This window comes from Melopsittacus undulatus, chromosome 17 (assembly GCF_012275295.1).
Source record: "Melopsittacus undulatus isolate bMelUnd1 chromosome 17, bMelUnd1.mat.Z, whole genome shotgun sequence".
NCBI classification, from domain to species: domain Eukaryota; kingdom Metazoa; phylum Chordata; class Aves; order Psittaciformes; family Psittaculidae; genus Melopsittacus; species Melopsittacus undulatus.
Genome location: NC_047543.1, coordinates 1,314,015 through 1,339,312, shown reverse-complemented (window position 1 = coordinate 1,339,312; position 25,298 = coordinate 1,314,015). Strand labels below are relative to the sequence as shown.

Sequence of the window (25,298 nt, the reverse complement as noted above, 5' to 3'; positions counted from 1 at the left end):
GTATCTTCAAAAGTTCTGGCTGTTTTATAAGTTCAGTGTTGGTCTGTGGCAGGGGCTGGAACTGAATGAGCTTTAAGGGGATGGCACAGTGCAGTTGTGGAGCTTTCCTATCCCCAGCAAGACCCTTCCTTCTGGTGTGCAGCAAACAGAAACTCAGCCTTGAGATCTTAGTCCTCTGCTAAGTCAGCTTCCTAAAATCAGACCAACTTCTCCCTCGTCTGGGGAGCAGTAAACTCTTGGCAGCCTTGAAAGCAGGGTTGATGGTTTCTCACCCAGAAGGGCTCTGGTACTGGTGTAGCAGGGTGCTGCTGTATCGCCTGTGCTGGAGTCACAGTGCACCAGGATAGTGATTTGCTGCATCACTCCTAGTTGATACATGCAGAGAGTGGGAGGTCTGGGGAGCAGAGTCACACAAAGATAAGCGTCTAAGGAAATGGGCATTTAATTCTGTTTCCATTAAAACTGGCTGTTGTAATGAAGGCATCACAGGCAGCTGCAGCATTACCAACAGGCTTGGAGCCTGTTTGCTTTCCCAGGAGATATTTACGGCCATGGCTGGGGTTGGGTTTCCCAGTGCACCATTGCACCTTCCTCTCCAAAGGAAAAGGTCACAGTTCGTTCTGTGGTAAATAGCTAGGCCATGTGTTTTCCAAAGGGATGAGTGGTTGAGAGACTTGGCATCAAAGGCCAGTGCAGTAGTTCTGTCAGCTGTTGGTAACTTTAACTTCCTGGAGCAGTTAGAGGTGCTCTTTGAACCAGCATGAGGAAGCTGATAGCATTGCTTAGCACACTTCGTTTGGTCTTTTTTTTCCTCCCTCTTGGAAAAAAAATGGCTATTCACCACTGAACATACACCACAAAACCCTGGAGCCCTTTACTTGTCCTGGTGAAAGTAGCTCTGTAGTTCCAGGTGGGATCATTGCTGTGTCTGAGTGTGTATGTGTATGTGTGTCTCTGCTCCAGACTCCTGAGCTCCATCCTGTAGCTTCAGTGGCTCATTCCTGCTTTGTAGAGTAGCTCAAACCCCAGCAGCAGCCTGGGCCCTAACCCTTGCTTTTTGTATTTTTTCCTCTCTTCCACTCTTGTTACATTTTTACTTTCTTTTCTTCTTTGTGATGTGACGTTTTCAGCTGATGTATTGAAAGCAAATCCTTCTAATTTTGGAGGCCAGATCACAAGAGTGAGTTTCTTTCTACAAGTGTCTGTAGCTGTAGCTTTTTCTGTGTGTCTTCCCCTCTGAATTTGGCAATGCTCAACCATATTTAGTAAATACCATTAGGTAAAATCCTGGCTTGTCAAATCTTCTCCTTTTTCACAAAGCAATGTTCTCTTTACATTGGGCCAACTTAATGCCTCTCATTTGAGCTTTGGGTTAGTTTTCAGATCCACTGTTCCTGTGTGGTCCAGCCTGACTTGGATGGGGCTGGGAGCAACATGGTGTAGTGCAAAGTGTCCCTGCCTGGGCAGGGAGTTGGAACTGGGTGAGCTTTAAGGTTCCTTCCAATGTGAACCATTCTGTGCTGACTGCTCCATGCAAGAGGCAGTCAGCAGCCACAGGGTGTATTTACAAATCACCAATGATTTGTACATCTTGTACAAGAAGCTTTCTCAAGTGACTACTGCCTTGATCCCTTTAGTCTTTCAGGCCCTCCATGAAATGCCTAAAACCATAAAACTTCCTCAGAAGCTGGGTCCATGATCCTTTCTGGAACTGGGCCTTTTGGAAGGGTTTCATATAGTGCACCAAGAAATAAAAGTAAATCTGTTTGGGTAGGAAAGATCGTTCCTTGATACTTTCTGTCACTTGAACTTCTGCACAGTGCTCTAAAAAAGCCTTATGAATTTTCCCACGTATGCAGAGGAGAAACAGCAGCCTCTTTCCTCGTGCTTTGAGACAAGGGCTTTCAAACATTTCTTATAGTCCTGGATGTTCCATTTCTATTAGAACTGGATCTCTAGATTTCCTCTGGCATTATGACATTTGGAATCCCTTGGGCTTCGTTGACTTCCTCCTATGCCAGGATTCCTGGGCATCTGCTGGTACTGCTCTCTCAAGTATCCAAACCCAAAAGAGCATTTTAGAGCATTTTGTTTCTTGAGAACCCATCTCAGAACTACTGTCAGGAAAGCAAGTAACTGTTTGTGGTGTATGTTGTACTGTTTCTTTGCTTACTGGAAACATCTGCATGGGATTTTTGGCACCTTCTCCAATGTAATTTGTACATTGCTTTTGGAAGATGTAATACTTGGGTAACTCTTGCACCAGCTAATCCCTCTCTGTCCGTGCTATTCAGACTTCTATCATGTGCTGTTTGTCAAGTACATCTGCACCCTGCAAGAGCAGCAAAACCATTCCTTTATTTTTCCCTTTTCCTTCCAGAATTTGCTTGTTGCTTTGAAATCAGCTTTATTGTACATGCTAAAGAAAACCAGTAATGTTGATTGGATATGTAGACACACAGACTTGAAATAACTGAAAGTGATCAACAGTTGTCTTTTCGTTTAGCCACTGGGAGGATGACAATGTGCTCCATGTGGTTTGTTGAGCTATGATGCTGTTGCTCCATCCTAGCTCAATAAATGCTCCTGGGAGGGGCTTGACAGTGCACTTCCAGTGCGACAGCAGAGCTGCTTTTGGATACTTTACCCAAACCCACTTTGATCTAATCCATTCCTGCTTTCTTTTGCCTCAGAGGTTGAAAGATCTCAAGCAGAGGGAGTTTGCTCGCAACGTCTCTTCCCGATCCCGTAAGGATGAAAGGAAGCAGGAGAAGGCCCTGCGGCGCCTCCACGAGCTGGCTGAGCAGAGGAGGCAGCCGGAATGGTGAGTGGGGTGATGTCTGAGCACCCTCAGGGCACCTGTGTGTGAGCCCTGCCTGGGGCTGCAGCCCTGGGCTGTGCTGTGTTCTGGCTCCTGTAATCACACACAGCTTTGGGGGGCAGGCCACACCCCGTGCTGTGGTTTTGGTGTGAGTGAATTCCCTGAAGCCATACTCCAGAGTGTCCCCAAATGCTTTTATCCAGCAGAATGTTTTCTTCAGTTAGTTATTTTTATTAACAAATGGCTGTGTAATGCTATTTTAATGTGTATTTTTGGATACCAGAGTACTTGAAATCCTAGAATCCCAGACTGGTTTGGGTTGAAGGGACCTTAAAGCTCTCCTAGTTCCAACCCCTGCCACGGGCAGGGACACCTTCCACTGGAGCAGCTGCTCCAAGCCCCTGTGTCCAGCCTGGCCTTGAGCACTGCCAGGGATGGGGCAGCCACAGCTTTGTGTAGAAGACTTTTAAATGAGGCATGAATCCATCTGCAGCGGTATACAAGTGGCAGTCAGCTGTTTCCTCTCTTTTAACTTGTTCATACAGTGCTCCTGGAAGTGGACCCATGTTCAGAACCACCACAGTGGCTGTGGATGAAGAAGGTGGAGATGATGGTGATGATTCTGCAGCCAACAGCAGCTCTTTCATCCAGTCAACTTCTGGCCAGGCTACAGAGATGAGTATGGACAGAGGTTTCTTAAACACTGGACAAGTTGCTGGCACTGTTACACCAAGCCAAATGCCCGTCCAGGGAGCACAAGCAATCAGCTTTGGCATCAAGAGCACTTTGGGAACTCCCCTGCAGAAGATAGGTGTGTCTTTTTCCTTTGCAAAGAAGACTCCAGTAAAGCTTGAGACCATAGCTTCTGTTTTCAAGGACCATGTGGAAGAATCGAATACTGCAGATGGAGCAAAAGCTGATGAGAAGGGGTCCTCAGAGGCAGGGAGCCTGCAGAAATCCTGTGAGGGTGAAAACACAAGTAACTCTGATGGCAAGGCAGAGGAAGATGACCAACATGACAAAGACAGTGGGTCTCTAGCCACTACTTTGTCAAAACTAAAAAAGATGAGACGAGAAGATGGACCAATGGCAATTGAACCAGAATACTACCACTATATTCCCCCAGCCCATTGTAAAGTGAAGCCTAACTTTCAATTCCTGCTTTTCATGAAGTCTACCGAACAAATGGAAGCTGAAAATGTGAACAAAAAAGCCACCCATGAAGTGAAAAAGGGTGGTTCTCCAAAGCTCAAAGCCAGCAAGCACTCAGAGAAGGCTGCTGAGAGCACGGGGCAGCAGAAGGAGCAGAGCACTACTGAAAGCACAGCTCAGCAGAGCAAAACTGAGCTAAAAGAAGTCCTGGAAAATGCAAGTGTGCAGGAGAGCAAACATCTGCCAGAGAGTGACCTCCCTGAGCCAGACACTGCTACAGAAGCTCCACAGCCTGCCTCAGGCTGTAAGAATGTCTCTGAAGGACCAAAGCATCCCACAGGACCTTTTTTCCCTGTTCTAAGTAAGGATGAGAGCACGACCCTCCAGTGGCCTTCAGAGCTTCTCATATTTACCAAAGCAGAGCCGTCGGTTTCATACAGTTGTAACCCCTTGTATTTTGATTTCAAGCTATCTCGCAATAAAGATGGTAAAGGCAAAGGGGCAGAGAAACCCAAGGAGCCGGGGAGGCTTTGTAAGGAAAGTGGTCAGAGCACAGAACCTGGTGAGATGAGCAAACCCAAGGAGGCAGAGAGTGTAGCCAACAATTCTGCTCTGAAAATGGAAACCAAATCTCTGTTCCGCTGTGGCTCCCAGAACAAGCAGGAGTCCAGCTTGGCGAGTGTTAGTAAGGGAGAGGGAGAAGAGGGTGGTAAAAGCATAATGGGGAAGAGCAAATCTGGCAGGTCCCATAAACACAAAAAGAAAAAGAAGCACAAAAAGTCCAGCAAACACAGACGGAAACACAAGGAGGAGGCTGATGAGAAGGGCCGGAAAACGGACCTGGGGGAAGAGAAACCCAAGAAACGGAGAAGACACCGGCACAAAAAAGGCAAGTCCTGTCTTTCAACTGAATCAGAACGGGCCCTGAAAGCAGAACTGCCTGAGGAGTGTGGGCACTGTCCGAGGAGAAAGCGCTGCTCCCAGGAGTCCCAGAGGAAGTCTCTGTCTGCAGAGGAGGGAAGCAGCGGTAAGAAGGAGGATGGAGGTAACTCCTGTCTGGAGCACTGCAGGAAGCACAGGGCTGACCTGCAGCAGTTCCCTGCTCCGAGGAGGCGCTGTTCAGGTCCTGCTCTGGGCAGGGCCGCCCGCAGGAGCCGGCAGAGCAGCGGGGACTACGACAGCGAGGAGGGCTCCCCTGGCAAGCGCTGCCGGCAGAAGTCCCCCTCGCACTACAGCGATGACGATGACTCCGGCAGCGAGCGGTCCCGGAGCCGCTCCCGCTCCGAGCGCAGGCACTCCTCCCGCGGCTCCTACTCCTCCAGCTCCGACGCCTCCTCAGACCACAGCCACTACAGCCGCCGGAGGAGCTACTCGGACGACAGCTACAGCGATTACAGTGACCGGTCGAGGTGCCACTCAAAGCGGTCCAATGACTCGGAGGATGACTCTGACTACAACAGCTCGAGTCACAGATCCAAGCGGCACAAGTACTCCTCCTCAGATGATGACTACAGCTCGAGCCGGAGCAGGTCGAGGAGCCGGAGCAGGAGCACGACGCACCCTCGAGGCAGGTCACGGACACGGAGCCGGGGCAGGACACGCAGCAGCAGCTGCAGCCGCAGCCGCAGCAAGAGGAGAAGCCGCAGCGCAACGGAGCGCAGCTGGAAACGGAGCCGCAGCTACAGCAGGGACCGCAGCCGCAGCGCCAGGAGCCACTCCCAGAGGTCCCTGTCACGGAAGGGCTCTCGAGGCCACGAGAGCCCCGAGGAGAGGAGACCCGGGAGGAGAGACTTCATCAGGTCCAAAATCTACCGCTCGCAATCTCCCCACTACTTCCGTACAGGCCGAGGTGAAGGATCCTCGCTGAAGAAAGAGGATGGCAAAGGAGAGGATCTGAAAGGATCTGGCTCGCTCTCCCAGAACAGCAGCGGCTCTGGCACAGGCAGGGCCTCGGAAGGGGACGGCAGCCCCGAGGAGAGAAACTCTGTCACTGCAAAGCTGCTCCTGGAAAAGATTCAGTCCAAGAAGGTTGAGAAGAAGCCCTGCGTCACTGACGAGATGCTCCCAGGGGCAAACAAGGTGGGAATAAAGCTCAAGGATCCTCCCCAGGGCTACTTTGGCCCCAAACTTCCTCCTTCCTTGGGCAACAAACCGGTTCTCCCCTTAATTGGGAAACTGCCAACTGTTCGGAAGCCAAACACCAAACGGTACGAGGAGTCTGGGCTGGAGAGGGGTGATGAGCAAGAGCTGTCGGATGTTGAGGAGGTTTCCCAGGGCATTGAGGAGGCTCAGCTGGGTGGCCAGGCTCTCCTGGAAGAAGTGGTGATGGTGATTCAGGACAAGCCTCTGGATGAGCAGAAACGGGATGAACCTGCTGTGGAAATGCGGTCCATTCCCCTCGAGGCACCGGCGCTCCCTGAGTGCTTCAGGTCTGGAGATCTGGTTATGCCACATGGCTTCCTCTCAGAGTCGGGTGATGGCGATGGGCTAGAACCTATGGACAGGGGCAACCAGGCGGTCCCGATGGAAACCGGTATGATGCCCTTAGTTCCAGATGTCGAGCATTTTCCTGGCTATGTGCCTCAGGGTGGGGAGCCAACCATCGAAGGGGACCGGGAAGAAGATTCCTCTCTAGCACCACTCGAGAGCCAGCCCATCACTTTTACACCCGAGGAGATGGAGAAGTACAGTAAGCTGCAGCAAGCTGCGCAGCAGCACATCCAGCAGCAGCTCATGGCAAAGCAGGTCAAGGCCTTCCCAGCTTCAGCAGCCCTGGCTCCGGCAGCACCTGCCCTGCAGCCCATTCACATCCAGCAGCCGCCGGCGGCCTCAGCCACGTCCATCACCACGGTGCAGCACGCCATCCTGCAGCACCACGCTGCTGCTGCCGCCGCTGCCATCGGCATCCACCCACACCCCCATCCCCAGCCCCTCGCTCAGGTTCACCACATACCCCAGCCCCACTTGACACCTATTTCCTTATCCCACTTGACCCACTCCATTATTCCAGGGCACCCTGCTACATTTCTAGCCAGCCACCCCATCCACATCATTCCGGCGTCAGCCATTCATCCCGGCCCCTTCACTTTCCATCCCGTTCCTCATGCTCTTTATCCAACCCTTCTTGCCCCGAGACCTGCTGCGGCTGCAGCTGCCACAGCCTTACACCTTCACCCTCTGCTCCACCCCATCTTCTCAGGACAGGACTTGCAGCATCCACCCAGTCATGGCACATGAAGGACAAAATGAAGTAACCTCCGAGGAAGGAGAACCTTGTGCATTTTGGGAAGGGGTTTGGAGTTGATCCAGCTGGCAGGTGAAGCCTGACAATTTCTTTTCACTCTTTAGCAGCCAAAGAAGCCAGAGGCTCGAGGGCTGGGGAGCAGCAGGCGGTGGGTCAGTCGTAAGCGTTGTGTATATCCACTACCAGGGACAGTCTCATGTCCGCAACACCTCTGTGCACGTAGCAGCACGCTCTTAGGAGAATCATTTCACGTGTATACCAGCAAGATGCTTGGAAAGGCTCTATTGTTTTCTTTTCCCTAATTCTTACACTTGATCATATCCCTTCTGCCACCTTGTACATGATGAAGGAGATCCCATACACGCTAATAGGTCTCTAAAAGCCCTTTTAATGAGGTCATCTAATTGAAACAGCGTGATTGAATCCAGCTTGGAATGGGTGAGAAAACCCTGAGGAACTGGCAGCTGTGGATGCTGGTGAGGAGGTGAAGGGAAGGGCAGGGCCACGCTGGTTTTGGCTGGGCCAGCACCAGTCTTCAGGCATCATAGGAGGTTCCTGGCTGCTGATTTTGAGGGGTTTTGTCCTCAGGGTGAGCAGCAAAGGTGGAATTAGGATCTTACTGTAAAAAGGAGAGGAGCTAGACCTGGAGCCCCATGTCCTGGGCTGCAGAGAGGCCATGGGGTGATTCCGGTCTGGGATTTGACCACTCTTCTGAGAGGAGGGAAAACATCTCACTGCCTTCCAGCTCCTGTGGTGTTGGGAGAGAGGAGAAAAATCCCTTTGGGAATTAAAGCAATACTGAGGCCTGGGGAGAGTGGCCAGGGTGTGTGAAGTGAATTCCTCTGTAATACTGATGGTTTCCTTATTAATTTATAGGATTTTTTTTCAATGTAAAGAATTGCACTGAACTCTGTAAACAAAGATGCTGCTTTTTGTAGCTCCTATAAAAAGGTTACATTTGTAGTATATTGCAATAATATTTTTTACAGCCAGTTCTTTTAGTGGTACTTTGTTCTGGTGGCTTTTGTGTAAATAGGTCTGCTGTAGGTGAAATCAGACACTTGGGAAGGTTCCACTTTGGAGCTGCAGGACGACTTCAGCATGTATAGTTTATCGAGCTCACATATTTTTGAAGTTTTTATGTACCATAAAATGTAAAAAAAACCCAAACCCAAAATAAATAACAAATGAATTGAATCTTCACTTAGCATTTTGCAGCATAACACAAAGGATGGGAGCAGGAGCGGCTCCGTGTCCCTGCTGCAGGAATTGGACCCTGGAGGCAGCGTTGGCAGAGTGTAAAACACCCTGGTTTGTCTCTGCTTCCTCCCCCCTGGGCTCAAGTGGGTGATGTGCAGGTGCCAGCAGCCTTCTGGTGAGGGAAGAGCCTTTGAACCCATCCTCCCGCAGGGAGAGGTGGCTTAGGACTAACCCTGATGGGATTGCTCAGTTCTTGCAGCTGATACCATGGAGAGACTCTCCCATCGCACTGGGATTTTGGGATTCAGGTCCTTGGGTCAGAGCGGGCACCTTCTGGGGTTGGTCTGGGAGCTGGCAGTGAGGGGTCCCCTTCCCCATCCTGGGTGGGCAGAGACTGAAAGGATCAAAACCTCTGGAGCTTCCTCACTCTTGGAATGAGAACAGTTGTGTTTGGGCAGGTCTGAACCCCAGCGGTCACTAAAAGGGACTCAATTTCTCTGTAAATAATGAAGAGATTCAGTATTAATGTCTCAGTGCTGGGCTTCCTTAGCTTCTAGATCCCACATCCACATCCTGGCACTCTTCACGCTGCAGCCCGGAGCGGGGATTTGACTTCCAGAATAGTGCTAAAAATAATTAACCTGTCATTACTTACCAGGCATAAACAGACTGTATTTAACTTTGTCACATAAGATTATATATATATATATATATATATATGCTGTAAAATGAGGGAAAAACCTTTCTAATAAACCAATGATTTGTGGAAAAATGTGTGTGGTTGTTGCATGACGTGAATGGGGATGGAGCCCAGGGCTTCTTCCTAAAATAACAGCATTGGATGCTTGGTTCATCCAGTAAAACAACTCTGAATTGGGATTCTTTGCTCAGCAGCCACTGAGCTGGATGCAGAGAAAATGTACTTTTGTGTTGCTCGGGGAGGGATGTTAAAGGTGGTGTTTGGGCAGGAGCCCTCAGCACAACCAACCTGCCTGGTGAGCCTGGAACCAGAATGGAACCAGGCACGAGGCGCAGAACCCCAGCCTGGTTTGGGCTGGAAGGGACCTTAAAGCTCCTCCAGCTCCAACCCCTTCCACTGGAGCAGCTGCTCCAAGCCCCTGTGTCCAACCTGGCCTTGAGCACTGCCAGGGATGGGGCAGCCACAGCTGCTCTGGGCACCCTGTGCCAGCGCCTCAGCACCCTCACAGGGAACAGCTTCTGCCTAAGAGCTCAGCTCAGTCTCCCCTCAGGCAGGTTCAAGCCATTCCCCTTGGCCTGTCCCTACATCCCTTGTCCCAAGCCCCTCTCCAGGTTTCCTGCAGCCCCTTTAGGCACTGGAGCTGCTCTCAGGTCTCCCCTTCAGGAGCCTTCTCTTGTCCAGGCTGCCCCAGCCCAGCTCTCTCAGCCTGGCTCTGGACCTGCTCCAGTGCTGCCCAGGCCTGACTTGGCCTGTGAGCAGCTTTCCCTGCATCAGGGCAAGGAGCCCTCTTGCTGGCCTGGCCGTGGCTGTCCCCAGCCCTGGCCCTCATCCCCTCGCCAGCCCCTTCCCCACAGGCCCTGGGCCGCCCAGTCCTGCTCTTCTCCCCTGCTGGGGTTTTGTGGTGCCCCTGCCCGGGGCAGGTTGGTGGTGATGCCCAGTGCTGGTGAACTGCAGGAGAGCAGGAACCCCTCACTGCTCCCTCTGCTGCGGAGGGGACAGCGGATGGGGCCCCTGCCCCCCGGAGCACCCCCCCTCCCACCGCATTTCCTCTGGCCTGGCCTGCACCCCGAGATACGGGTCCCACAGCAGGGGCGGGGGGGGCTCAGCGGGTGCTGGCTGCGGGTTTGTGCTGCTTCCACCGTGGCCGTGTCCCCCACCCACCCCCCCCGTGTGCGGGGGTTCCCCTTCCTGTCCCGGCTGCATCCCCCCGATACGGCCGGGCCGGGCAGGGCTGGGGCTGCACTTCGGGACGCGATGGGCTCTGCTGCGGGTGCTGCTGCGGGTGCTGCTGCTGTGGGTGCTGCTGCGGGTGCTGCTCCGGGTGCTGCTGCGGGTGCTGCCGCTGTGCTGCGGGCGCTGCTGCTCCTCGGGGCGCTGCGCTCGGCCCCTGCCCTCAGCCTCCTGCAGGACCCCCCCACCACGTACGAGGGCCCCCCCGGCAGCTACTTCGGCTTCTCCCTGGACTTCCACACGGCTCGGAGCGGGTAAGAGGGGTCCGGGGTCCTGGGGCCGGGCCCAGCGCCCGACCGACCCCAACCGCTGCCCCCGCAGTTCCAGTGTGCTGGTGGGGGCCCCCCGCGCCAACACCTCCCAGCCCGGTGTGGCGCAGCCCGGAGCCGTCTTCCTCTGCCCCTGGCCCCCCAGCGGGACCCGCTGCGACCCCGTCCCCATGGACACCGCGGGTGAGTGGGGGCCGGGGGGGGGTCGGGGCCTCGGGGGGTCACCGGTACCCGCACGCTCCCCTCCCTGCACCCGCAGGAGACGAGACCGAGGCGCAGGGCAGCCTGGAGCTGCGCACCTACAAATCGCACCAGTGGCTGGGCGCGTCCGTCACCAGCTGGCAGGGCAGGCTCGTGGTGGGTACCGGCACCGGGGGGGGGGTCGGCGGGGGGGGGGGGGGGGGGCACCCAGCGCATCCCGTCCCTCGGCCAGGCCTGCGCCCCCCTGCAGCACTGGAACGCACTGGACGGGCAGCACGAGGCGTTCCGCACCCCGACCGGCGCCTGCTTCGTGGCTGCTCCCGGCGCCCTGCGCCTCGCCTGGTACTCGCCCTGCCGCGACCACCTCATGGCCGGCGCCTACCGGGACAGCAACTACGGTGCGTGGGGCCGGGAGTGCGGGGGGGGGGACCCCCGCTCACCGTCAGTCTGACCCTGCCCGGTGCCCACAGCCTACGACAAACGGTACTGCGAGATCGGCTTCAGCGCGGCTGTCACCCGGGTGAGATGGGTGCTGAGGGTCTCGGGGTGACCCTGGGGATGATCAAGGGATGCTCATGGGGATGCAGAGAGTGAGGCCGGGAGGGTACCAGGTTGGGATGCTGGGTTGGGGATGCTGGGTGAGGGGAGGATGCTGCAGGAGGTGATGTGGTGGGGTGCCCCAGTGTGGCTGCTGACACCAGCTCCTCCTGCAGGACGGGACACTGGTTCTGGGTGCCCCCGGCGGGTACTACTTCATGGGTGAGTCCTGCCTTTGGGTGGGCACAGCAAGATCAGGGCACCCAGGATGGGGCAACCCAGTAGGTGCCATCTGCAGCAGCACTGGGAGCCCAGGGGCAGTGCCAGCAGATGCCCCATCAGCGCTGGTGCCATCTCATGTCCCGCAGGGCTCCTGTATTCAGTGGGAATTGATGCCATCCTCACCCGCTTCCACGGCAAGTCCCTGCTGTGGCCAGAGCAACCAGGACGCCCCACACAGGAGCCAGTGTCCTTTGACTATGAGGATGGGTATCGGGGTGAGCAGGGAACATGGGGCAGCCCCACAGCCCCAGAGCTGGGGCACAGGGGGTCACTGGTGCCCATCTCCCTGCAGGATACTCTGTGGCTGTGGGCGAGTTTGATGGCAATCCCAAAACCAAAGGTACTGCTTGGGGGGGGGGGATGACAAATGTACCCTGGGCACCCTCTGAGCCCACCCCAGTGCCAGGGGTGTCCCTGGTGCCCACCCCATGGGCACTCAGAGCTCTTGTCCCTGCAGAGTACGTGGTGGGGGTCCCCAACAAGAGCAACACGAGGGGTGAGGTGAGTGGGGCCAGGTGTGGGTGCCCAATGAGGGGGACACCATCAAGGCCATGCCCAAGGAAGTGGTAAATGTCCCATCCCTGGCAGTGCTCAAGGCCAGGTTGGACACAGGGGCTTGGAGCAGCTGCTCTAGCGGAAGGTGTCCCTACCTGTGGTAGGGGGTTGGAACTGGAGGAGCTTTAAGGTCCCTTCCAACCCACTCTGTGCCTCTATGGTTCTATGCACCCCATGTGTCCCCCTGTAATGGGACCAGGGCCTAACACTGCTCTGGGCAGGTGGAGATCTTCAGTGCGGGAGTGACCCTGCGCCAGCTGTGGAGCATCACCAGTGAGCAGGTACCCAACACCCTGCACACAGCCCAGACACCCTCACCACCGTGTCCCCAGTGACCCCCAGTCCCTACCAGCATCCCATGGCGCCCTGCTGCCCACTGCCATCCTGCCCAGTCACCCCATGGTGCCCCAGTACCCCCAGCACCCAAAATCCCCCCTCCCATCATCACCCAGCACACCACGCGGTGCCTGTGGCACAACCCCACACCCCCACCCGGTGCCTCCCCTCACCCAGACCCTTTCTAGGTGGCATCGTACTTTGGACACACAGTGGCCGTGGCTGACATCAATGGGGATGGGTGAGAGCTGGGACTGTCCCCCCTTTCCATAGGGGCACCCATGGTGCTGCCCCTGCCTGGCACCCTCCCGGGTGCCAGCAGACCCCAAACCTGGGCCCCCTCCCCTGACCCTTGCACTGGGTGCAGGCAGGATGATGTGCTGGTGGGTGCCCCCCTGTTCATGGCCCGGCGCCCCGACGGGCAGCGCAGTGAGCTGGGGCGCCTCTACCTGTACCTGGGGGGGCTGCAGCGGCCCCTCGCCCGGGCCCCCCAGACCCTGACAGGCACTCACCCCTACGGCCGCTTCGCCGCCGCCATCGCCAGCCTCGGGGACCAGGACAAGGACGGCTTCGGCGGTAACGGCACCGGCAGGGGCTGGGATGGGGGCGCCGCGAGGGGACCCCCGCGGTGCCCGAGCTACAGCAGTGGGGGAGCAGGGGCAGGAGCTGGGGCCGCTCACGGTGCCCGTGTCCTCAGACGTGGCCGTGGGTGCCCCCTTCGGTGGTGACGGTGGCAGCGGACAGGTCTTCATCTTCCGTGGGCAGAGCGAGGGGCTGGAGCCGCTGCCCACCCAGCGCCTCGACAGCCCCTTCCCCGGCCCGGCCGCCTTCGGCTTCGCCCTGCGCGGGGCCACCGACCTCGATGGCAACGGTTACTCGGGTAATCCCCAGCGCCGTGCCCCCAGTGCCCCCCGCTGCCACCTGCCCCGTCACCAACCCCCTGCTCGGCCCCACAGATCTGCTGGTGGGCGCTTACGGCGCAGCACAAGTGGCCGTGTACCGGTGAGTGCCCGAGGCGCCGGCTCCGGTGCTGGCACAGCCCAAGGGGGAGGCTGCCCCGGTCCCCAGGACCTCAGCTCTGTCCCTGTGTTCCAGCGGACAGCCCGTGGTGGTGGCCCGGACCCAGCTGAGTGTCCCTGATGGGCTGAACCCCGAGGTCCTGGAGTGTGTCCTGCCCGGCTCCAGCACCCGTGTGAGCTGGTGAGCCGAGCGCTGCGGACACCGCGGTGCGGACACTGCCCCAGGGCAGGTCCTGAGCACCGCCCGCTGCTGTCCCCTCGCAGCTTCCCCGTGGTGCTCTGTGTCAGCGTGAGGGGCCAGAGCATCCCGCAGCACATCCGTGAGTGCCGGCGCCAGCGGGGGGGGCAAGGGGCGCAGGTCGGGTGTCACCGGTGCCATGTTCCCCCCTGCCCGCTGTGCCAGGCCTCGAGGCCGAGCTGCAGCTGGACCGGCTGAAGCCCCGGCTGTCCCGGAGGGTGCTGCTGCTGCGGGGCCACCAGGCGTCCTGGCACCAGGAGCTGGAGCTGGACACGGGGGCACCCCCCTTGTGCCACAACCTCACCGCGTACCTGCGGGTACGGGGAAGGTGCAGCGTGGGCTGGCGAGGGGGGTGATAGCGCAAGGGTCAGGGATGGGGACAACGGAGGATCCAGCTGAGACTGGGGCAGGGATGGAAACAGGAGCATCCCCAGGCAGGATGGGGACAGGGATGGGACAGGGATGTGGGCAGTGGTGTCCCCAGCCTGACCGGGTGGGGGTCCCGGGGCGGGGTGTGTTGGGTGCTCACTGGAGTGCCCATGGCTGCCCCCAGGACGAGGCCGACTTCAAGGACAAGCTGAGCCCGGTGGCGCTGAGCCTGAGCCTGGCACTGCCCGAGGGGGCCCCAGGGCTGGTGCTCTATGGGGACACCCTGGTGCAGGCGCAGGTAGGGGGGACACAGCTGAGCCACGGGATGGGCACATCCCCATGCTCCAGCCCCCAACCCATCCCCAGACCCTCCTTCCCACTGTCCTTCTCCCCCCAGGACAGCCCCTGACCTTCCCACTGTCCCCAGTGCTTCTGTGGGTTGTCCCCCACTGTCGCCAACCACTCCCTGGGACACAGCCCTCTGCTCACCCTGCTGTCCCCAGGCCCTCCCTGGGATGTCCCCTTTGTACTCCCCACTATCCCCAGTCATATACATTCCACCCAGCTTGTCCCTTCTCTACCCTCTGCCATTCCCAATCCCTCCCTTTCCTGCTCCTTCCTTGGGGTGTCACCCAGTATCCTCTGCTATCCCCAGCACAGTCCCAGTTCCCTTTGAACCCTCCTCAGTCCCCAGTGACTCCCCATTCCGCGACCCCCACTTGCCTCCCTGTCCCCTCCCCAGACCCACATCATCCTGGAGGACTGTGGTGAGGACAACCTCTGCATCCCTGACCTCCTCCTGGCTGTTGAGACGTGAGCGCTGGGGTGGGTGTGAGGGTGCAGCATCACCCCGGGGTGCGCAGCCCTATCCCCATCTGTGTCCCCCCCAGGCCCAGCCGGCGCCTGCTCATCGGGGCCGAGGCTCTGCTGCTGCTTCGTGCCAACGCCAGCAACAGGGGCGAAGGTGCCTTTGAGGCGGAGCTGCGGGTGCTGCTGCCCCCCGGCACCCACTACCAGGCAGCCCGGAGCAGCATCCCGGTGGGTGTCAGGAGGGGCCCGGGATGGGGGCTCACACCCTGCCATGGGGAGCCAGCACCCTTCATGTGGGTGGCTGGTGGTGATGGGTACCGAGGGTGGGCACCCTGGACCGTGCATAGCCCCAGGCTGGTTGGTGCATGGCAGGGGTCTGTGAGTGTCCCCACCCCACAGGGGCAGGAGAAACTGAGCTGCAACCCCAGGAAGGAGAATGGGACCCACGTGGTGCTCTGCGAGTTGGGCAACCCCATGAAAGCAGGTGCCCAGGTAAGGGGCTGTGGGGTCACCTGCCCGAGACCATCACTCATTGGCACGGCCGGTGGTGCTGGGTCACCAACCACCACCCTGCTGCCTGCAGATCACTGTGGACATGGAGCTGAGCGTGTCCGGGCTGGAGGACATGGGTGATGCCATCACCTTCCAGCTGCAGCTCCGGAGGTGACACCGTGATGACACCTGTTCCCTGTCCCCTTGTCCTCCCCTGCCCACTGCTGGGACGTGGCCACCCAGGACTTGGTGGCCTCAGTGCGTCCCCAGGCTCAGCTCCATCCCTCACCCCACTGTATCCCTGCAGCAAGAACAGCCCCAGCACCACCAACACGTCAGTGACGGTGACGGTGCCGGTGGAGGCGCAGGCAGAGATGGAGCTGCGAGGGTGAGGGTTGGGGGGGGCACGGGAGGCTGGGGGTGACACAGAGGGACACTGACCCCCTTCCCCTGCCAGCAACTCCTTGCCGGCCACCACGGTGCTGCCCGTGAGCTGGCGCTGGGCCGAGGGCAGCCGGCGGCTCGAGGACCATGGCATCAAGGTGGAGCACGTCTACCAGGTGGGTGCTGCACCCATGGGCCCCTGGGGCCTGCCCCCCCCTCCCCGGTGCCACCTCACAGTCCTCCACAGCTCCACAACAAAGGTCCCAGCACCGTCAGTGGCGTCACCCTGCACCTCAGCATCCCCGTCCGGCTGGGGGGCCTCATCCTGCTGTACCTGCTGGAGCTGGGCACTGAGGGGGGCATGAACTGCATCAGCCCTCCTGGCCTCAATGCCGAGCAGGTAGGATGGCCCCGGCGTGGGGACCGGTGTCCGCTGGGTGCTGGGTGGGTGTCAGGGTGTGGGGGTGTCCACGTCCCCTTTATCTCCTTCCAGCTGGAGATCCTGCATCCCACGGGCACAGCACCATGGAATGGTTCACACCAGCGGGAGCGCCGGGACCTGGAGCAGCCGCCGGGAGCGGGGCTGGAGAAGCCCATCCTGGTGGTGAGTGGGCGCTGCAGCCCAGGATGGGTGCTGGGGGTGGGTGGTGATCGGGTGGGGGTCAGGGTGACACCCGTGGTGTCCCATAGGACTGCGGCAATGCCACGTGTGTGGACATCGCCTGCCGGGTGCCCAGCCTGGCCAAGGACCAGCGGGCGCTGGTGAGCGTCCATGCGCTGCTCTGGATGCACACCCTGCAGCAGGTACCTGGGGTGTCCCCACCGTGTCCCCTCCTGCACCGGGGACCTGCAGAGAGCAGCCCTGGGGGTGTTGGGTGCAGGGGTGTTGGCTGCTGTCACCCCTGTGCCATGTCCCCATGTCTGTCCCCAGCGGGAGCACCTCCTGAAGCAGTTCCTCGTCCAGTCCCAGGCTTGGTTCAACACCTCGGCCATGCCCTACCGAGTCCAGCCCCGTGCCCTGCCCGCTGGGGAGGCCACGGTAGGGCTGGCACAGGCGCAGGGGACGCAGGGCCAGGCTGAGGTGGCAGCAGTGTCACCCCCTGTCCCTCTGCAGGCTGTCACCAAGGTGATGCGCACCAGCCCCGGCGGAGAGGGGCCGGTGCCGGTGTCATGGGTGGTGCTGGGGGTCCTCGCCGGGCTCCTGCTCCTCACCCTCCTCATCCTCCTCATGTGGAAGGTGAGCGGGCAGCAGGGACGCTGCCGACACTGGTGATGCCCTGCCATGGTGATGGGGTCCCAATGGCGCTGGAGGGATCCCGGGTGTGAGGCCGGGGTCCCCGAGGGTGACAATGGGTGTCCCCTGGGGGTGCTGATGTGGGGTTCCCCAGGTGTGACACTGGGGGTCCCTGGGGTGACACCGTGGCTGTCACCGTGTCCCTCTTCCAGATGGGTTTCTTCAAGAGGACACGGCCGCCCGCTGAGGACATGCAGGAGCTGGCGCCTGGCAAGGCTGAGGAGCCAGGGGGTGCCCAGGACTAATGGGGTACCCCGGGACCCTCCTTCCTCCCTGTGCCCAGCACCCCGAGGTGCCCTGGGGCCCAGTACCCCCCCACTGCCCCCGGACAATAAATCTCTGCCTGGCACCATGGGGCTTCCCTTGGGGTGCTCTGGGGTGCTCCTGTGAGCCTGCACAGGCCTGGCAGGGTGCGATGGGGTGGGAGGGGCCAGTACCGGGTGGTACCGTGGCTGGGGGTGGAGGGCCGGTACCGGGGACAACCTCGGTGGGGTCATGGCGGTACCGAGTCCCAGTCCCGTGGTGCCGCTGCGGGTGCATCTCCTGGGGTCAGTGTCGCGATGCTGATGCCGGTATCGGGGTCAGTCCCACGATGCCGGTACTGGGGTCAGTGCTGTGATGCCGGTACCGGGGTCAGTGCTGTGATGCCGGTACCGGGGTCAGTGCCGTGATGCCGGTACCGGGGTCAGTGCCGTGATGCCGGTACCGGGGTCAGTGCCGTGATGCTGATGCCGGTACCGGGGTCAGTGCCGCGATGCCGGTACCGGGGTCAGTGCTGTGATGCCGGTACCGGGGTCAGTGCCGTGATGCCGGTACCGGGGTCAGTGCTGTGATGCCGGTACCGGGGTCAGTGCTGTGATGCCGGTACCAGGGTCAGTGCTGTGATGCCGGTACCGGGGTCAGTGCTGTGATGCCGGTACCGGGGTCAGTGCTGTGATGCCGGTACCGGGGTCAGTGCTGTGATGCCGGTACCGGGGTCAGTCCCACGATGCCGGTACCGGGGTCAGTCCCACGATGCCGGTACCGGGGTCAGTCCCACGATGCCGGTACCGGGGTCAGTGCCGCGATGCCGGTACCGGGGTCAGTGCCGTGATGCCGGTACCGGGGTCAGTGCCGTGATGCTGATGCCGGTACCGGGGTCAGTGCCGCGATGCCGGTACCGGGGTCAGTGCCGCGATGCCGGTACCGGGGTCAGTGCTGTGATGCCGGTACCGGGGTCAGTGCTGTGATGCCGGTACCGGGGTCAATGCCGTGATGCCGGTACCGGGGTCAGTGCTGTGATGCCGGTACCGGGGTCAGTGCTGTGATGCTGATGCCGGTACCGGGGTCAGTGCTGTGATGCCGGTACCAGGGTCAGTGCCGCGATGCCGGTACCGGGGTCAGTGCTGTGATGCCGGTACCGGGGTCAGTGCCGTGATGCTGATGCCGGTACCGGGGTCAGTGCCGTGATGCTGATGCCGGTACCGGGGTCAGTGCTGCGATGCTGATGCCGGTACCGAGGCCCTGTCCCGGGGGTGCCGCGGGGGCCGGGGCGGTGCCGGGGGCGGTGCCGGTACCGGGGCTGCGGCCGTGCCCGGCGGCTCCGGCAGGTGGAGCCCGGTCCCCGCGGCGGCGGCGGGCGGAGCGGGCCGGGCCGGGCCGGGCATGGCGGGGTAACGGCGCGGAGCGACCATGCGGCCCCGCCGCCTCCTGCCGCCGCTGCCGGTGCTGCTGCTGCTGCTGGCTGCGGGCGGGCGGCGGGCGCGGGGCGCGGCGGAGCCGGGAGCGCACGGTGAGAGCGGCCTTTGTGTGCGGCGGCCCCGGCCCCCGCTGTCCGTCCGTCTGTCCCTCTGTCTGTCTGCCCCCCCCCCCGCCGCGGTCCGCCCGGGTCCGACCATCCACATATGGGGGGCTGGGAGGGAGCTGGGGTGCAGGAGGGGGTATGGGGGGGGGTTTGGGCAGTGCCAGGCGTAGAGATGGGGAGGGGGGCTCGTGGATGGAGACTGGGGCTGCAGGAGGGTGGGGGGCCCTGGTGATGGAGTGCATGATGGTGGGGGAGTCGTGGGCAGAGATTGGAGGTGCAGGAGGGTTGGGGGGGGTCGTAGGCCATGGGGTGCATGACGGTGGCTGGGGGGGCATGGATAGAGATTAGGGGTGCAGGAGGGTGTGGGGGGGGGGTTCTTGGGCAATACCAGGGGTGTAACATGGTGTGTATGGGTGTCCTGGGCAGAGCTTGGGGGTGCAGGAGATTGGGTGGGGGTGATGGGGTGCATGATGGTGGGTGGGGGGTGGACGGGGCTTGGGAGTGCAGGATGATGGGTGTGGGGGTCCTGAGCAGCACCCAGGGATGCAGGATTGGGGGTGTTACCCTATTGCAGGGTGGGCCCGGGGGTGCAGCATCGCTCTTTGGGGTCCCTGTGTCTCCCCATGAGCCCCACCTGCACCCGAAACCCTCCTCGAGGTGTGCTTGGGGGGGGGTGGTGTCAGTGGGGTGAGGAGCTCCCTGACCCGGCACGGCCCTGGCCCCATCCTGCCGGTGTTGGCTCAGCTCTCCGGTGGCGTCACCCGTCCCTATGGGGTGGCCTCGGTGACAGGGTGCAGAGCCAGATCGCTGACACCCTCCCCCCCATCATGGCACCCTGGGGTCATACTGGGAGGTGCTGGGGGGGCCAGCGTGCCCTGTGGTGGCTGTGCCACCCTCTGGGGTCCCCTTGGCAATGGGGGGGGGGGGACAGAGAGTAGGGAGGAGGGAGGCTGTGCCCGTGCCCCCCATGCTCCGGGGGACATCAGTGGGGTGGCTGCTGGTGCCGGCTGTCCCTGGGCAGCTGTGGGTGGCCGCGTGTGGTCATGGGGACATTCCTGCCCCCCGGCTGTCCCTGCTGTGTGGGGACCCCCCCCCGTGTTCAACCCACCAAAGCAGCTGCTGCAAATACCACCCCTCACCCATCACCACATCTGGGCAACATCTGGGCTGGGGGGGGGGGGCAGGATAGGGATGGGGTTGCCCAGTGGTGTGGAGGGGTTTGGGGGTGCAGGATGCTGCTGGGGGGGACACGGGGTCCCGGAAGCGCCCGGGGCCATGGGATGAAGGAGGTCGTTGCCAGGGTGACGGCGCCGGAGCCGGGCCAGATGCCAGGGATGTGCTGGGATCGTGCGCATGATGGTGCCAGCACGAGGGGGGGAGCGGGGACACGGGGGGTGCAGGGTTCCCCCCAGCAGTGCCCCCCCATGCCCTGCACCAGGAGCTGCCCTGGGGGACCCGACCCTGGCACTCAGTGGGGTAGAGACCCCCTGAGCTTGTGACATGTGTGAGTTGCAACCTGAGGGGGGGGGAATGGGCCTGGGTGGGCTCTGGTGGGGGGGTGAGGGGGACGTAACTGGGTGCACCCACTGTGGGCACAGCAGTGACCCCCATCCACCTGTTTCAAGGGGGGGCACAGGGTGGGCACAGAGAGGGGCTCAGAGGTGATGCCCACAAGGATGGTGACACAAACCTGCTAGTGAGGGGCCTGCTGGGGTGCCACCAGTGACCTCAGTGGGTAGAGCCCGTGACACACCAGCATGGTGGCCATGACCCACCAGGATGAATCCCATTATTCCACTGATATGGGTCCCGCCACCCTGGTGGGTCATGGCCATTATCCCAGGAGGGTGGCGGGACCCATATCAGCAGAACAGTGGGACCCGTCTCTGGGGAGATAGGTCCCCCTCCCTGCCAGGATGGTGCCCATGACCCACTAAGGTGGTGGCCATGACTTGCTGGCATGAGTCCCACCATTCTGCTGGGAATGGGTCCCAACACCTGCTGGGATGGTGCCTATGACCCGTGAAGATGGGTCCCACCATTCTGAGCCCTCCCATGCTACTGGAATGGTGCCCATCCCGCAAACGAGGGTGGTGACCATGATCCACCATGGTCCCACAACCCTGCCAGGATGGTGGCTGTGACCCACCAGGGTGATGGCCACGGTCCAGCAGGATGGGTCCCTGGGAACGGGTCCTACCCCGTGCAGGGATGATGCCTGTGGCCCAGCAGGACGGGTGATGGGGTGAGGAGCCCCCTGCCCACCCGTGCCCGTGTCCCGCAGAGGTGGTGCTGCGGGTGCAGGTGTACGAGAGCGGGACGCTGGTGCCGCTGGCCCAGGCCGCGCTGGAGGTGCTGAGCAACCGCAGCTCGCTGGCAGCCGGTACCACCGACCACGAGGGCTGTGCCGCGCTGCCCGTGTCCTACCGCCTGGGCTCCTGGCTGCTGGTCACTGCCGCCCGCCGCGGCCACGTCACCGCCTCCGTGCCCTGGCGCGTCCACAAGCTGCCGCGTGAGTGCCCGCGGCTCGTGCGGGGCCCGAGGGTCTGGGGGTGATGGGGACCCCAGCTCTTTACTGGGGGGATCTGGGCCCTTGTCAGGGGGTACAGTCCTCTATTGGAGGGGACTCGACATTTATGGGGGATCCTAATGCCTCACTGGGTGGCTCCTATGGAGAAGCCCTAGTTCCTTCCTGGGGATCCCAGTCTTTTCCTGGTCCCTTAATGGGGACCCCAAAGGGATTTTGTGACAAGGGGTCCTTCATGGAGAGGTGTTTGGGGGGGGTCTGGCCCCTTTGGAGGAGGGTGGCTATGTCCTGGTGCCCCCAAAGTGTCCTCATGCTGAGGCTGGGCTGGGCTCCAGCCCTTGTCCCCAGGGCCAGTGAGGCGGGGGGAAGCACGGGATGACATCGATGGGGTCACCTTGCTGGGGGGAGACACGTGGGAGCCCTCATGGGGGAGCATACAGGGATAGGGCCATACAGGGATGGAGTTGCAGGGATGGGGTGCACAGGGATGTGGTGCACAGGGATGGGGGTGGACAGGGATGGTGGTGCACAGATATTGGGGTGCAGGGATGGGGGGGTGCAGTGTCGGGGTGCACAGGGATGGGGTGCACAAGGATGGAGGTACAGGGATGGGGGTATATATGGGATGTTTCTGGGGTCCCCATCACCCCCCTCCTTGCAGTCTACGCCTCCATCAGCCTCTACCTGCTCCCGGAGCGCCCGGCCACCCTCATCCTGTACGAGGACCTGGTGCAGATCCTCCTGGGCTCCCCAGGTGAGCGCTGGCGCCGGAGGGCCGGGGATGTCACCCCCACCCCTGGGTGCTGCCACCCACCCTGTGTGTCCCCAAGGTGGCCGTGGGCAGCCGTGGGCGCAGTTCCCCCGCCGGGCAGCGCGCCTGCCCCGCAGCTCCACCTACAGCCAGCTCGGAGCGTCCCTCACCGCAGCCTCCGGCCCCGGCCTGGCCAGAGCCTTCCCGGCCTTCCTGGGGGCCGAGCAGGACAGCAGCGGTACGGGGGGGGCTGGGAGGGGGGAAGCGGGACCATGAGGTGCCTCCGTCTGAGCATCCCGTGTCCCCTCAGCCAATGCCACCTGGCTGGAGCTGGCGCCCGTGGTGGCCCTCAGCGTCCACCTCTACACTGGCAACGGGACCGAGGTGCCGCTGGCCGGCCCCATAGAGCTCTGTGTCCCCTTGGCTGCCGACACTGTCCCCGTGGTGGCCACCAGCGTGCCAGCCTGGAGGTTCGACCCCAAGAGTGGTGAGTGCTGCTTGAAGGGGTGGCAGGGGGTGACCCAGCACTGGACAGGGATTGGGGGCGGGGGGGTGTGATAAGTTTGCGTGTCTCAGCCTGCTGTGGGGGCTGGATGTGTGTCCCTGCAGGGCTGTGGGTCCGTAATGGGACGGGGTTGATCCGTAAGGAAGGCCGGCAGCTCTACTGGACTTTCGTTTCCTCCCAGTTGGGATACTGGGCAGCAGCTCTGCCCTCTCCCAGCACAGGTAGGGTGACACCCATGGGTGCCCCCAGCCGTGGCGCTGGGGATGGGCTGTCCTGTGGAGGGGGAGTTGAGGACACCCATCCATGGGGTGCTGGTGGGTGCAGGCCCTGGGGGGCTTTCATAGAGGGTGCCTCATGTGTCCCTGCTGTCCCCAGGGCTGGTGGCGATGGCGGCGGGGGTGACGGACATCACCACCTACCACACCATCTTCCTCCTCACCATCCTGGGCGCGCTGGCCCTGCTGGTCCTCATCCTCCTCTGCCTCCTCATTTACTACTGCAGGTCAGCACCCCCGATCCGCACCCCCGAGGTCCCAGCACCTCTGGGGGTGCCCTATCCCTGGCCGGAGGGGACCCCAGCACCCATGGGGTGACCCCCGCCCCGTGTCCCCGCAGGCGGCGGTGCCTGAAGCCGCGGGCACAGCACCGCAAGCTGCCGCTGCCGGGGCCGCTGGACGTGGGGCGCAGGGACCAGGCCACGTCCGTGTCCCAGCTGGACCTGCTCTGCGGCGGCAGCCACCTCGAGACGGCCTCCTCGGGGGGGGACACGGACGCCCCGACCCCCGGGGCGGCCCCCCCGGCCCGTCCGGACTTCTTCCAACCGCCGGCGCCCCCCCCCCCAGCTCCGCTCCGGGCCCCGCACCCCCGGCGGAACCCTGGCCCCCCCCCGCCGCCGCCAGCCCCCCGCCCAGGAGGACTACGGGCGCCCCGGGGAAGCCTTCGGCCTCCGGGCTGCCCGCTCCGTGGACGGGCTGCAGCCGCCGGAGGAGCACCCCCGGGGGGCCCCCGCCTTCGGCCCCCGGCCCCCCTCGCCCCCCGTGTTCGCCCGTTACGGGGGGCAGCCCGCGGAGCACCCTCTGCCCGAGCCTCCCCCCCGCCCGCCCTCCATGGCCCCCCCCGCTCCCCTCCTCCTCTGTGGGGGTCCGGAGGACGTGTACCGGGGGGTGATGCCCACGCTCCTCATCCCCGCCCGGTACATGCGCCTGGCCCCTGGAGAACCGGAGGGTCCCCCCGAAAACGATGGGGGGCCCGGGTCGACGGGGGTGCCCACAGCCGCCCCCCCGGCCCCCCCATCCTCCGCGCAAGGGTTTGAGGAAGGGGAGAACTGGGCTGGTGCCCGCGGCCCGCAGCCGGTGAGCGGCTCGGTGGCCATCCCGGTGCTGCTGGACGGGTCGGCGGTGGCGCAGCTCAACGGGGAGCTGCAGGCGCTGGCGGGGCAGCAGCTGTTAGAGCTGGGGGGGGCCGCCCCCCCCCCGGGCTTGGTTCGTCTCCTTGGACGGCCGCTCCTCGCAGGTCCGACATTCCTACATCGACCTGCAGGGCGGGGAGAGGGGCTCCGGCCCCGCGGGGCCCCCCCCGCGCCTCCCGAGGGCCGTCGGGGCTGCCGTGGGGGGGGAGGACGGAGGCTCCCGGCCCCCCCCCGCCGCGGCCGCCGCCTCCCCCGAGGACAGCTCCTTGGCCCCGCTGCTGGAGGCGGGCGGCGGGGGGGGGCGGCGCGGGGGGGGCAGCGGCCGCAGCAGCGCCAGTGAAGCCCCCCGGGACTCGCTGACCAGCCCCGAGGAGGAGGCGCTGGTGGAGGCGGGCGAGGGGGGGGACGACGGCGGCGACAGGAAGAGCCCCTGGCAGAAGCGGGAGGAGCGGCCGCTCATGGTCTTCAATGTCAAGTGAGTGCGGGGGGGGCTCTGCTGCGGCCGCCCCGTCGGTGCCACCCACCGCCGCCATGGCCCCTTCACTGCCCCATCCCTCCGCCACCCCCCGGCCTCTCCCACTGCCACCCTGCCATGGAGCCCCGGAGCATCCCAGCCCCTCATCCCACCCTGCCCCTGCTCCGTGCCCCCATCCCCTGCCCACGGCACCGGCAAAGGGACCAGCCCAGGTCACCACGTCCAATGTCCTGGGGACCGCTGTGCCACCGGGCTCTGCACATGGGGTCCTGCTGCCCCTGCGCCCCCCCCCCGACATTGCCATTCACACCCTGGATGTTGGGGGCCTGTGGAAGAACTGTATGTCCCCTGCACCCCCTAAACCATGTCCCCTCTTGTGCCCCTGCAGGACAGGGGGGGCCAGCAGTGCCCCACGGGCCACCGGTGCCTCGAAGCTGCCGTAGGAGCTGAGGGGGGGGGAATGCCTCTCCCCAAACCTCCCCCCTCCCTCCTTGGCTTTGGATTTTAATCGTGTTTCTAAATGTTTTCTACATGGCGAGGATGAAGAGGGACCAGCGGGGGCTGGGTGGGCAGTGGGGGGGACGTGGGGACCCCCCCCGGCACTGCCTGCCCCTCTGGCCAGGGAGCTGCTGCCTTACATGGCATTAATATATTAAAGAGAGATCAACCCCCCCTCGCCTGTTTCCTGCCTCACTTTCCCCTTGCACAGAACCCGG

At 62.0% G+C, this 25,298-nt stretch overlaps 3 protein-coding genes across 7 annotated transcripts in view; all 3 read left to right on the top strand.

Annotated features, from left to right (window-relative positions):
- GPATCH8 (G-patch domain containing 8) overlaps positions 1-9,151 on the top strand; it is a 49,964-nt gene extending 40,813 nt beyond the window's left edge. For all 5 annotated transcript variants that reach the window (XM_005141612.3, XM_034070064.1, XM_034070065.1 and 2 more), the window contains 2 exons: positions 2,694-2,824; positions 3,367-9,151. In XM_005141612.3, coding sequence (XP_005141669.2) covers positions 2,694-2,824; positions 3,367-7,210 — 3,975 coding nt within the window. In that variant the 3' untranslated portion in view covers positions 7,211-9,151. The remainder of the gene's footprint in view (positions 1-2,693; positions 2,825-3,366) is intronic.
- Positions 9,152-10,371: 1,220 nt separating this feature from the next.
- ITGA2B (integrin subunit alpha 2b) lies at positions 10,372-17,394 on the top strand. Its single transcript, XM_034070293.1, has 30 exons — positions 10,372-10,601; positions 10,669-10,799; positions 10,876-10,973; positions 11,050-11,215; positions 11,288-11,337; positions 11,531-11,576; positions 11,723-11,851; positions 11,929-11,976; positions 12,094-12,137; positions 12,413-12,472; positions 12,716-12,768; positions 12,895-13,103; positions 13,225-13,407; positions 13,484-13,529; positions 13,623-13,727; positions 13,811-13,866; positions 13,950-14,101; positions 14,338-14,451; positions 14,896-14,966; positions 15,044-15,191; positions 15,369-15,455; positions 15,547-15,626; positions 15,763-15,843; positions 15,913-16,015; positions 16,087-16,239; positions 16,333-16,443; positions 16,530-16,643; positions 16,771-16,878; positions 16,954-17,076; positions 17,286-17,394. Exons 1-30 carry the CDS (start codon positions 10,372-10,374, stop codon positions 17,376-17,378), a joined length of 3,192 nt encoding a protein of 1,063 aa, XP_033926184.1. The 3' UTR covers positions 17,379-17,394.
- Positions 17,395-18,804: 1,410 nt separating this feature from the next.
- On the top strand, positions 18,805-25,245 carry FAM171A2 (family with sequence similarity 171 member A2). Its single transcript, XM_034070292.1, is given in 11 exon segments — positions 18,805-18,904; positions 21,162-21,428; positions 22,105-22,197; positions 22,274-22,432; positions 22,505-22,681; positions 22,804-22,920; positions 23,075-23,201; positions 23,315-23,540; positions 23,542-24,153; positions 24,155-24,582; positions 24,971-25,245. Coding segments are annotated over 11 exon segments (2,361 nt in total). The 3' UTR covers positions 25,026-25,245.
- Positions 25,246-25,298: the final 53 nt, after the last annotated feature.